General features: G+C 37.9%; 1 protein-coding gene across 7 annotated transcripts in view; it reads right to left on the bottom strand.

The window, feature by feature from the left end:
- cadm3 (cell adhesion molecule 3) overlaps nucleotides 1–12857 on the bottom strand; it is a 71573-nt gene that overhangs the window by 14461 nt on the left and 44255 nt on the right. Inside the window, exons 4-12 of one of the 7 annotated variants that reach the window (XM_077221902.1) lie at nucleotides 8894–9058; nucleotides 8490–8552; nucleotides 8076–8090; nucleotides 7479–7616; nucleotides 7110–7280; nucleotides 6360–6450; nucleotides 3827–3999; nucleotides 3211–3573; nucleotides 991–1011 (exon numbers count right to left, since the gene is read on the bottom strand). In XM_077221902.1, coding sequence (XP_077078017.1) covers nucleotides 991–1011; nucleotides 3211–3573; nucleotides 3827–3999; nucleotides 6360–6450; nucleotides 7110–7280; nucleotides 7479–7616; nucleotides 8076–8090; nucleotides 8490–8552; nucleotides 8894–9058 — 1200 coding nt within the window. The remainder of the gene's footprint in view (nucleotides 1–990; nucleotides 1012–3210; nucleotides 3574–3826; nucleotides 4000–6359; nucleotides 6451–7109; nucleotides 7281–7478; nucleotides 7617–8075; nucleotides 8091–8489; nucleotides 8553–8893; nucleotides 9059–12857) is intronic. The other 6 variants (XM_077221903.1, XM_077221905.1, XM_077221904.1 and 3 more) reach the window with 6 other exon arrangements.

Genomic DNA, 12857 nt, shown 5'->3' on the forward strand with positions numbered 1-12857 from the left:
AGTTAATCGTGATGGGGGTCTTTTATGTTGGCAAAATTAATTTATAAATGCTGCAAATGAAACCCCTTATAAAATGCTAATTTTTCAAGGCAAACTCCAAATATAGCTTTTTCTAAACTGTTATGGTAACCATGTTGAAGATTAGCAGCTTGGCAATCAATTTATTATGTGATAAACAGTTTGATTTGACACAAAAATAGCTTATTCAGGGCATTAAGGCATCTCCTTTGATATCCATACAAATAGATCAGTCTCTGGCCCCCTGTTGGGTTCCCACGGTGTTGCACATTTTTTAATAGAGATTGTAGTCCCCCCTGGAGGAGGGTCTCTGCGTGATGCAATGATGTGGATGATGCAAATGTACTATGGTTTAAATTAGCACAAAATGGGGCAGAATTGAACTTGCAGCATGAAAATTGATATAAATCTGCATTCCTTATCAGTCAGGGTCTAAAAATGTCCAGATTGATGACATGGGAAGATGCACGCAGGTTCAACTGATTCACTGCTTATGCTTTGACTTAGTTTGTCTTCTTCCACCAGATGGCTGGACCTCCCTGTAGCAAAAACTGAGTTGCATCAATAATAAATCTCATTCATTTTTCTAACTGAGATTGTTTTCAAATTGGCTGAAAATGCAGTTTTCGGCATCAACTTAATTCAGTATTAAGCTTTCAATGAACCAAGAAATTTGCACTGATATTAATAGTTTTCCATGTAATATCAAATGTTTTGCTTTCATGAACAACGTTCCTGCTCCATTAACTATGTTCATAATGACAGAGCAATTCAACAGAGAGTTGTAGCTAAAAAAAACACCCAGATCCATCATAAACTGAGACAAATAGACTGATGAAAGAGAGATAGAGGAGAAAAAGAGGGACAGAGATTCATTCAAAGATAAAAAAAAAGATAGACAGGACAATACTGAAAGAAAAAAGGAGGAAAAGAAAGAAAAAGACAGAAAGCTAGAGAGAGAGGTGACAATACCTGCAGCGTTTACTCCGGCTTCTTCTCAAGAGGATGAAGGGATGAATGGATGGATGGATGGATGAGTGGATGGATGGATGGATGGATGAGGACCACATGAGTGGAGGCACGAGATGTGATGCAAGAGAAGGAACAAAGAGAAACGATCAAGAAAAAGTGTGTAAGCGTGCGTGCGTGTGCGTCTGTGTGAGCTCACTGAACACTATCAAAAAAATAAGTATCTCGGAAGAGTATTAAAGAGGATTTCACATAGCGAAATAATGAAATAATTGCTGGGGGGAAGGTATGGTGTCAGATTGTGTTTCTGGATAATCAGAGGCTTTGCCGTGAGATGTGCCTGGTTAAATCCTGCATTACATTTAAAGCTGACAGCAGATGCTGCTCAACATGCTTCTGTGATACTGCACTGGAGATCTCAGTATACATCTCTATCTTTTTCACACGCACAAACACAACCTGCCCGATTATAAAGTGACACATTCAAGCTGTTCCACCCATACACCCAGGGTGGGCATTTTGGTCATTTTGTCTACACAGGTACGTGAAAGATGGATCAAGCGAGTACTGAAGTGTTTTGGGGGGAATGGGGGTGTCTACATACCTGTGCTTTTTAAAAAAAAAAAATTGTTAGTCCATAAACATGTACATTACTTTACATGCATTAGAAGGAACAGTTCACCTAATAATGGAAATTCTGTCATCATTTCCTCATCCTCAGGTTGTTCTAAACCTGTATGACTTTCTTCTGTGGAACAATAAAACGTATATGAAGAATATTTTCCGGGGCTGTCAAGCTTTGAAAAACACAAAAAGCAACATTAAAGTGATCGATGTGTCTTATGTCCTTCAAAAGTCATACAAAAGTTGTATGTGAGTAACAGAGCTACTAAATACCTTCCCCTCCAGTCCAACCAATAAAACCAGTGTCAGAACTTGACAACCGAATCAGTCCAAATTATAAACAAATCTTTTAGAAAACTTTTGTAAACCAAATCAAATGAAATTTAAATGATTAAAAAAAGTCACAAGAATTTGACTAGATTGACTATAGATGACTAAATTGACTAAATCAAAAGAATGATTCATTCACAAATTGAACATTATCTCTCATGAAAAAATGCTACATTGCTACATTTTTGATAATTAATAATTTTATGACACTTTAATGCTACTTTCATGGTGGTTTTTTTGTCATCGATGAAGCTTGACAGCCAGAGATCTCATTCACATAATTATATTCACTTAAACATTCACCTTTTCTGTTCCATGCATGAAAGAAATACGTCACATGGATTTGGATCAACATGAAGGTGAGTAAATGGAGAAAAAAGAAAAAAATTTGGTGGACTATCCGTTTCACTGGACACAAGTTTCATTAAGTAATAACCATTTTATATACAATGTTGGCCAAAAAAATAAATAAATAAAAGTTTGGGGTAGGTAAGATTGTTTAATATTTTTTTTAAGAAGTCTCTTATGCTCACAAAGGCTGCATTTATTTGACCAAAAATACAGGGACTATAGTAATATTGTGAAATCTCAATACAATTTAAAATAAATGTTTTTTATTTTAATATATTTTAAAATTTAATTTAATCCTATGATGTCAAAGCTGAAATTTAAGCATCATTACTCCAGTCTTCAGTGTCACACGATCCTTCAGCAATCATACTAATATGCTGATTTGCTGCTCAAGAAAAATTTCTTACAGTTGTGCTGCTTACAGTAATATTTTTGTGGAAACCGTGATCCATTTTTTTCAGGATTGTTTTGGTGTATAGACAATGAAAAACTAAAAGCCTTTACAGTCACTTTTGATCAATTTATTTTGGACTTGCTGATTAAAAGTAGGCTATTCGTTAATTATTTACAGACCCCAAACAATTGAACAGTAAAGTATGGAAAAATTATTTTAATTACATTAAATATTATTATTAATATTATTAGATGTATGGTAAAAATAAAAATAAATAAAAATCAGACCCTTTTATCTCACCTGTGTATAGATTTTGACTGGTATAAAATGTTTTGAAGTTTAAAAGTCAAGGCAATTATTGTGTTGCCATGATCGATCATTGCTCTCTTCTCAGTGCACTCAGGTAATCACGCTCGTCCCAATCCCCTCCCACACGCACACAGAGAAACCGGTATCTGTGATCAGTGGCACTGCAGTGGAATGTTAAAATGTGGTTAGGTTTGAGTGTGTGTACAATGGATTACCTGTAAAGGTGTGCACTCCATTCAGCCGAGAAACAGATGATGGAGTGGCAGGAGGGGAGGAGGAGGGGGGTGAGGGAGGGGTACGAGCAGACGGAAGAGTGAGATCTGGGAAGAGAACGTTGGAAAGAGAGGTGGTGGGAACTTCAGAAGACGGAGGGAGAGTGGGAGGAGCAGAAGGAGGGAGCGTCGAGGAGATTGGAAGAGTGGATGTGGGGATGTTAGTGGAAGACGACGAAGAGGAGAGAGGAGGAAGAGTTTCGCCTTCAGTAGAGGGTGAAAGGGAAGTTTGAGGAAGAGATGTGGGAGAAACAGAGGATGAAGGGAGAGTAAAGTTGGGAATAAGGATGTCTGAATCTCCCTGGTCTTGGAAGATGAAGGAAAAGAAGAAAAAAATTACAACAGAAAACAATGGATGGAGAAAGGGATGGTGGATGAGAGGGAAAATGGAAGAGGAAATAAAGAGTGTGTCATACAAAAAGAGAAACAAAAGAAAGGAAAGTAAATTCAGAAAAACGAGACGTGAACGTAAACGTAAAAAAGCAGAAGAAATAAATGATGACGAAAACACCTCTTCTTTTCATTCCTCCCTTCTCGTCGTTCGTCTCTCATTAATTACCTTGTACCAGGAGAGTGTGCGATACATCCCCCATGCCGATCCCGTTATCAGCCTGGCACTCGTAAATGCCATTATCCGTTTTGTTGAGTGATTCGAAGCGCAGGAACGCACCATCCACCTTCGCCAGCGGGGGGAGCTCTCCGTCTTTCCTCCGCCACACAAATGCAGTCGGTCTGAGAGAGAGAGGGAGAGAGAGAGTTTACATTACAAAACACACCACATAAACAGCGTTTTGAAATTTCACATCAAAAGAAAAGCAGAAAGAGTCGTTTAATTGAGCAGATTGAAGGGTTTTGCAATTTGGCACACTATCAAACGAGCTGAGGAGCAAAGAGGGATGCACTGGAAAGCGTCCCGAACATAGTGAAGCTCAGTCACATGTCAAGTGAAATGAACCAGTTAATCAGAGGGGGAAAAAACCATGGGGGGTGCTTATTTCTTATATATATATCCTCGTTTCCTTTCCTTGTGTCTTAGCTCCACCCCTTTAAGATGCAAGGGAAGGATACCCCTGTGTATCCTCGCTCATGACATCGGCTGGAGGAAAGAGGAGCGAGGAAACGAGGAAGCATCAATTTGAGTATTGAGAAGCACCCCATCTACTGTAGCTAAACCACCAGTGTTGTGACCCACCTGACCTGAAGGGTCATATGACACAAACAGAAAGTCAACTCCCAGAAACTGCTATCGTTTAACTCAGTCAGGATTAGAAGTGAATTTATGGGTGGACTACTACAAGCTTGGTGGGATTTGGGACAGGGCCAATATTTGTGTTCAAATAAGTTTCCACTCCCTGTTTTCAATTGGTTAACCAAACAGATAGCCCTGCCCCAAAGTCCCGCCATTAGTTGAGCTACTGTTACTGGGTTGTGCTGGTCTGGTTGGTACTCAAATGAACAGAGAAATATTTTGATTGCGCCACACAGTCACAGTGTTCACACTTCCTGGGGAAGTCAACCTACTGCTGGGATAAAAGAAAGTATTTTAGCATCAAAAAATTACACGCTTCACCTCTAAAATCCAACTGTGGCATTTTTCTGTGAGTCCTAATCAGCGTGACTGTGTGCGTTACAGGGATTTAGAGAATTACGATGAGGACACAGGCAAATCATTATTTGAGCGCATGAATAAACCAAATAATATAATTTTGATTGATGTTGATAGAATGGTGCTGTAATGACTAAACACATACATTAGTCTACTCTTTCTCAAGCTCTGTCATGAGATAGGTTACTTTCAATACAGTAAGACAACAAAACAAGCAAGGATATGGTGTATTAGAGGTAGCGTTTCACACAGAAACTGGATAATATATGATAGTGAGTGACACACACTACTGTTCTAAAGTTTAGGGTCAGTTCTGCTCACCAAGGATTGATTAAAAATGCTTTAAAAACAGTAACATTGTTAAATTTCATTTAAAAGTGAACTGAAATGAAGGGAAGTATGGCAACCCATATTTGGAATGTCTTTGCTGTCTCTTTTGATAAATTTAATAAATCCTTGCTGAATAAAAGCATTAATTTATTTGTTAAAAATTCTTACTGACGCCAAATCTCTGTGTAGTGTGTATACAGTATATATATCTGTGTGTGTTTTCCTGGTATACCCTACATTGTGGGGATGTTTTCTGAAAGTTTTCTGTGATGGGTAGGTTTAGGGTATGGGAGAGAATATACAAAACAGTTTGTACAGTATAAAAATTATTTTGTCTACAGAGAGTCCCCATAAAACATGGAAATCCAACAAATGTGTGTGTGTGTGTGTGTACAGCAAAAAGATCAAAAGATCATTACGGACCCTGTAAGTGCCACCTCTGATACTACGGTATCTTCTTCAGATACAACCCCCTATTTGTACTCCCATTCCAGTAAGGAAGAGATAGAGAGTAAAAGCAAATGGGAAAATGCGACAGAAAAACACTATGGGATGTCCAAATTGGGTTGAATAGCTCTCAGTGTGGTACTAATGGATGTCAGAAGCCGTAATGAGTTGTAATGCGATCCTGCACCAGTAGAGGGTGATATTCAATTACATTAACTTCAATTTCCAGGGAGAAATATTTATGTGATATAACCAGGCTTAAGTAGTTAAAAATGTAATAAATATATCTGAAATAATAATGTTTCATCCGTTAGCTCCCGAAAGGGAGTTGTTGAACTGACTGAGATCATAGAGGATCTGCATTTACTGTAAAACAACCCTATGTGAGGATGTCTCTGATCCCTCTTTCTGTCTTCTGTATCTGTATCTCATGTAACATCAAGGAAAATATCTCTGTAATACTGTCAAACAGAACTCTGTGTGTTTGTGTGTGTGAGAGAAAAGAGAGAAAAGAGATCAATAGGCTGACCATTTTTAGCTTTATCCATAAAACATGAATGTCAAGGATGGAAATGAGAGAGTACGTGTGTGTGTTTGTGTGTGTGTGTGTGTGTGTGTGTGTGTGTGTGTGTGTGTGTGTGTGTGTGTGTGTGTGTGTGTGTGTGTGTGTGTGTGTGTGTGTGTGTGTTTGTGTGTGTGTCTGTCTTACTCTGGATTTCCATTCGCCAGACACTGCAGGTAAAACTTCTCTCCTTCTCTTGGCAGGTCACTCTCAGGCTGAATTGACACGCTGGGAGAAACTGAGAAAAAGCACACACACTTTTCTGAATAATAAGCTAGACATCAACACCAAAACAGCTGTTTCAGATTTTTTTTACCAGATTTTTTTTTTTGTGTGTGTGTTAAAAATATAATAAAACAGTGATATATTATAACACGTTTCTGAGGCTCAAACAAGTAGATGATGCCAGCAATCCCAAGGTCATGTGGGTTTGATTCACAGGGAATGCATGAACTGATCAAATGTATTACTTTGAATGCAATGTCAATGTCAGTATGCACTCTTAGAAAATGGGCTTCATATTTGAAACTCCTAAAAGGTTAAATATAGAAATAAGTAATGGTGAAAAACAGTTGTGATGTGTGAACGCACATCGGTTTAATTTTATTTCAAAGCGGCACATTGTGACATTGTAATTGTGGGTTTTTTACAGCTGACATGCACAGTATTTACAATGTATGCATCAAATCATAAATGCTCCCATTAAAATCAAACAGTCTATGCTGAAAGCACCTGTCTGATATGTTATATCATCCGTGATATAAACTTTATTAGCAGAACTTCTGCTGATTGTCATTTCTACAATCAAACATACACTGTAAGTATAGCGTCATACCATTCAGCTCTACACAACAGCTATGTGAAATAAGCCTTTTGGCTTTTGCATGTGTGTCTTACACAAGACGCTGAGGGGCTGTTCTGTCTTCTTGTCTCCATTGGCAATGGACGGGTGATCCACTGCACAGGCGATCAGAGCGTTGTTATCATTCCTTGTGACAGTGAAGATGAGCTCGCTTGTTACTGTGTAGGTTGGCTCTTCAGGGTTGGACTCCACAACATCAGGACGCCCTACACATACACAAACACATATTAAACACTGTAATTACTGAACAACAACCGTTTGAGTTCAAAGTGGATTTTTGACCTGACTGTGTGTCTGTGTGTCTGTGTGTGTGTGTGTGTGTGTGTGTGTGTGTGTGTGTGTGTGTGTGTGTGTGTGTGTGTGTGTGTGTGTGTGTGTGTGTGTGTGTGTGTGTGTGTGCTTACCCGGTTTCTCCTCTTGATTAAGGTACCAGTGTAGTTTAGCAGGAGGTTTGCTGCCAGAACTTGTGCAGGTAAGAGTAACCGTGCTGCCCTCCTGAACAGCATCTTCAAAACCTGTTATCACTGGCTTACCTGGAACACCTGTGAGAGAAAAACAGAGATGTGAAGTAAATACAAAACATTTCCAGGTGCAATTTGAAGAAACTATGGGGCTAGATTCTGGCTAGATAAGGGGCTAAATTCTGTCTAAAATGTAAATAAAATGAAAACCGTTCTGCACTCTAAGTAGCGGCTCACTATCAACAACAACTAGCTACTTGTTATTAGGCCTTCATGGAATTTGCACCAAATTAATTCTGCTCTGTAGATTTCTGCAGAATTCAAATGTCCATCATTCACACCCCCCGCCAATCGCTTAAATATAAAAACTTGACAAATTTTATGTTTTTAGCTACCAAAAAGAGTACAGTACTCTCAACTCCATTTAACACATTTTACCATATTTAAATCAATTATGCAGATTTCCCCCCCAAAACCAGTACAGAAAATGTGGAGAAGTGTGCAGTTCCGCGTGGGCCTGGTCACATCAAACATGCTTACCATGAGCGCCTGGTGCTTTCAAAAGAGTTGAAGCACTGATGTCAGTTATCAAATACAACATGTGTATCTGGATATTTCATGATTTGGGTGTGCAACATGGCTCACAAAATCAGTTGCTAGCAAATATTAAACTTCTACTACTTGCAGTGTGACCTGTCAATCTGAATTGAATGAGAATTTTAAAAAATTGTCAAATCTACAACATTATAGCTACAAAAGTTGAGTTGTCTCATGGGTATATACGCAAAAACAAACATACATCATGACCCGGGCAGACTGACTCATGAAAAAATTACTCTTCTTTTCACAAATCTTTCATTATCAGTTATAATAGTTCTGACAAATCTTTTACTATATGAACTCATTCAACCCGACAGTTACGGCAGTTATTGAATTGACATCTGGCACACTTACTGATCTCTAAATTACCACTACTGATGTGTGTTTCAAAACAGATGGATGGATGGATGGAGTTGTCTTTGTTGGATTGAATGACAACGATGTTTTAATTTTCGAATGGTGTCAGTTGCATAACCATTTCAATGATTGACCATTTGTGGCTGATATCACTTTGAGAGCTCTTTTAATCATCTAATAGAAAAGCCAAGCTTTCAGTTGGGACAAAAATACATTAATTGAAAGGCCATTGTCCATTAAACAAACTTATATTTTCCTCATACTAAGGATACCGATGATAGTCTCGAGACTTTTAGTGAAATACATGAAGAGCGATGAGGAATATGCTACATATATCAATAATTCTACTGATTCATACCACCCTGACAGAAACACACACACACACACACACACACACATACATACATACATACCAAGTACAGTAACTGTGGCTCGTGCGGTCCGTACAGGCATGGTAAAAATGGAACAGGTGTACTCTCCATCATCTGACAGCTGAACCTCTGCGATGGTGATTATCAGCTCTGTAGCCGTGGACTTCACCAACTGGATACGGTTATCTCTCAGTGCTGAGAAAGATAGAGCAGATAAGAGAAACACATACACTACATAGGTGCCATATACTGGAATTTTTAGCATTTTATTTTCCCCCCTGAAGTCCACTGATAACGTTAGTCAAAACTGTTTTGATTTAGATTTATGTGATTGCTTTCTACCATCTCTCTAACTCTTCCATGTTCACCTTTATCAGACTCAAACTTGTCAAATTTTTTTGTTGTTCGAAAAGAAAAAAGAAAACATGCAATCTTATGTGTACAATCCTGATCCACACTACATTCATATGACTTAGAAATCCATTTATAATATTTAATAAGATTTATTTTAGTATATGTCTATAGAATGAGATGTGTATGTAACATCATACTGAGTGCACAATATTGTCTGATCTGAATACTCTCATTTTCGCTTACTCTTTCCTCATCTTGAACGAGTCAGCAGTTTTGGATACAGTATACTGTATGCATGAATGCATAAAATGCTTCTGTTCTCTTACAGATCTTGTGAGTTCAGCACCACAGCGAGATGACAGACATGAGTACAGGCGAAGTTTCCAGTTTTCTGTTCTCTCTTTCCACTGACAGCTACTCTCTGTTGTTGTATGAGAAAGTCTCTTGGCATCATGCTGATGCTGACATTACTACTATCGCAAACCATGAAGATACACTGGATATTGACTACACAGATTTCACCATGCAAAATGACAGTGCAGACTGTCAGTCCTCAGATTAGATTTGTGAGCAAGCAAGCCTAGGAAATAAACAAGTTGTACATTTAGAAATTCTATATGTAAATGTCCTAGGGCTGTGACGATATGGGATTTTTTCTTACCGCGGTGAAGAAGCAACTAATCTTGCGGTTTAGCGGTTAACCGACCCCCCCCCCCCCCCCCCCCCCACAAAAAAAATAAAATAATAATCATCCGCGGCCGTGTCACACACTGCAGACTGCGATCAAGAACGCATGTAGCTTGTAAATGACAATGGAAATGAAAAATTATAAAGCAGTATTCTTTATTAACAAATAAACAAATTAACATTTATATTAAATTGTAAATATTAATAATTAACTATTAATTAGGCTAAAGGCACTGAGAAATGATCAACGTCTTTTGAGGCCTGTATTATGCCGTCCTTCCCTGACAGATACTTTTCAGGGATCGCTGTTCGGTCAGGATGTACATATTGCTTATCAAATGCCTGTAGCATGGCTTTAAACGCTGGCTTCTCAACGATACGGAATGTTAACTTACTATTTCTTCAACCAAATAACGAGTCACGCTGTCAGTAAGTGCTCGCCACTGATCGCTGCCTCTTTGGTACTTCGCACCTCTCGCAAAGGCCTCGAGACTCCCAACTGTCGCTGCTGGCCTGAGGTTGTAGCAGACATTCCGGGAGTCTCCCGCATATTGATATCGGCTCCCTGATGCTCGCAAATTAGTTCAAATCTAGAGCTCGCGAGAAAGAGCCCGTGCATATTTTGCTCAAAACCGTTAAGCGCGCGCACGGCAGAGAGGGAGAGAGCGAGAGACCTTGCGTGTGTGTGCTAGTGTGCCTCATGAAGCGCATGTAAGACAGCATGTAAGAACATAGGATTCGCGGAATACAGTAAATTATAAGCAAAGATTAATGTGTTTATAGGTCATATCACACACTCCTGTAACTTTCAGCAGAAAAAAAAAAAGTGCGGTGATGACCTCACACTGCGGTAGGCATCTCATTAATGCGATATTGCGGTGATGCGATTATTGTCACACCCCTAAAATGACCTGTGTTTTAATTAGCTAGCACTGGTCATCAGAGAAAGACAAGTAGCAAAATACTGAATATATATATTTATATGTGGTCATGTTGCGATGTCATAATCATGATTTTGACACTGATTTACACTTGTCTTTCTCTTTTATGCAATGATAAAAATAAATATATATTTTGAATTAGCTTTTATTTTTTTATAGTCAGTTTTTTTTATTTTAACTTTAGTTTAAGTTTTACTTATTTATGAACTTTTGTAATTTTATAGTTTTTTTATATTTCTCTTTACCTTTATTTTTTTACCTAATATTTTTTAGTAATCTAACTTAATTTTATTTCAACGTTTCTAATTTACATTTTTATTTTGTTTCCGTTTTATTTAAATCATAAAAACAATTAATAGTTTTAGCTGTAGTTAATAATAACAACACTGTTCTCTTCCGGGAAAATGGAGCAAAAATACTGACGACTCATCCTGCACTACACAGATTTTTCCCCAATCAAGTGTTCTGTAGAATGAAAAAGAACCCCCACCACTGGTTGGCCCGATCAAAGAGGCTGGCAATGATCGAGAAAACCTGTTTGAGAAGTTATTATTTTTGCTAATGGTGCAGAAATTACACACTTCACCTTTGAACAAAAGGAGAACTTGTGTCCAATGCAGATTTACCATAAATGTGAGTGTGCGCTTCATGGTTTATCAGTAAGTGAAGGGCACTTAATTTGTCTTCATCAGCTGACAGTCCTCTGTCCTCCATCCTGCTCTTTCATGCACACACTCCTCCTTTGTCATTCCTCCCTTTATCTCACTTCGCTCATTCACCCATCCATCGTTCCTCCACACTAATCTATTCATCTCTTCACACTTGTGCGCATGTGTGCGTCTCCTGTTCTCCTTTTACTGTGCTCTCGCTCTCTCTTTTCTACACTGCAACAAAAATCTGTTTTTTTGTTTTGCTTTCCAAATATCTAAACATCCTTCAATTTAGATACAGTAAATTCACTGGGGAGCAGAATTGTGTAAGATAATGAGATTTGGGTAACACTTTTGTTTCAATTGTCAATAGGCATATTACTAGGATATAGTGAGAATTGGACCCTAAACTAAAGTGTGACCGAGATTAGTTTTCAGAGAATACCTTGATTCGAGTTTATTTCTAACCCTAAATTGTTTTTCTTGTTTTAAGCATAAACCACACTAAATTTAGTTGGATTTATACTTAATTCAATAGAAAAATAAACCTAATTGGAATTTGGAAACTCTTATTATCTTGCACAATTTTGCTAAAATGTATTTATCCTAATTTAAAAAAATAATTTTAAAAGTAAATTTGGTAACACTTTAGTTTAGGGTCCAACTCTCACTATTAACTCATTGCTTATTAGCATGCATATTACTGGGATATTGGCTGTTTATTAGTACTAATAAAGCACATATTATTGCTTTATTCTGCAAGACCATATTCTACATCCTTTAACCCTACCCAATAACTAAACTTAACAACTAACTATTAATATGCAGTAATTAGGAGTTTACTGAGGCAAAAGTCGTAGTTAATAGTTAGTTAATAGTGAGAATTGGACCCTTATCTAAAGTGTGACCGTAAATTTATATAGTTTAAATTATTTTTGTTAAACAAGATGAAATGCAACAAGATGTATTTCTTTTCTCCCTTCTTTTAACGCTCCCTACTTCCTTCTCGTTTAATAGACTGTTTTCTATTTCTGTTTTTTCATGGTGCTCTCTTGTCGCCTTCTTTTGTTTTTCTCTTTAATCAGGTCACTCCTCTATTCTCTCTCAGTCTTTCTCTCCATCACCTCGCTTTTCGTTATCACAGAGCCACCTGTTTTTTTTTAGGGTGATATTAATGTTTTAGGAAGGTGTCTAACGCATTGTTTTTGTGTTAGATGTTGGGGGACTAAGAGGAGCTCTGTGGAAATCTCAAAGGAAGGGTCCAACAAAAATCAATTTCCTGTTCAGACCAAAATGGCGAGTAATTGCAATCACAGACCACAGTCTTAAAAGCGATCGAGTAAAAGAGAGGTCAAGAAATGT

The sequence above is a fragment of the Siphateles boraxobius genome, unplaced genomic scaffold, assembly GCF_051911475.1.
Source record: "Siphateles boraxobius isolate OS27281-9 unplaced genomic scaffold, OSU_SipBor_1 86, whole genome shotgun sequence".
Classification (NCBI taxonomy): domain Eukaryota; kingdom Metazoa; phylum Chordata; class Actinopteri; order Cypriniformes; family Leuciscidae; genus Siphateles; species Siphateles boraxobius.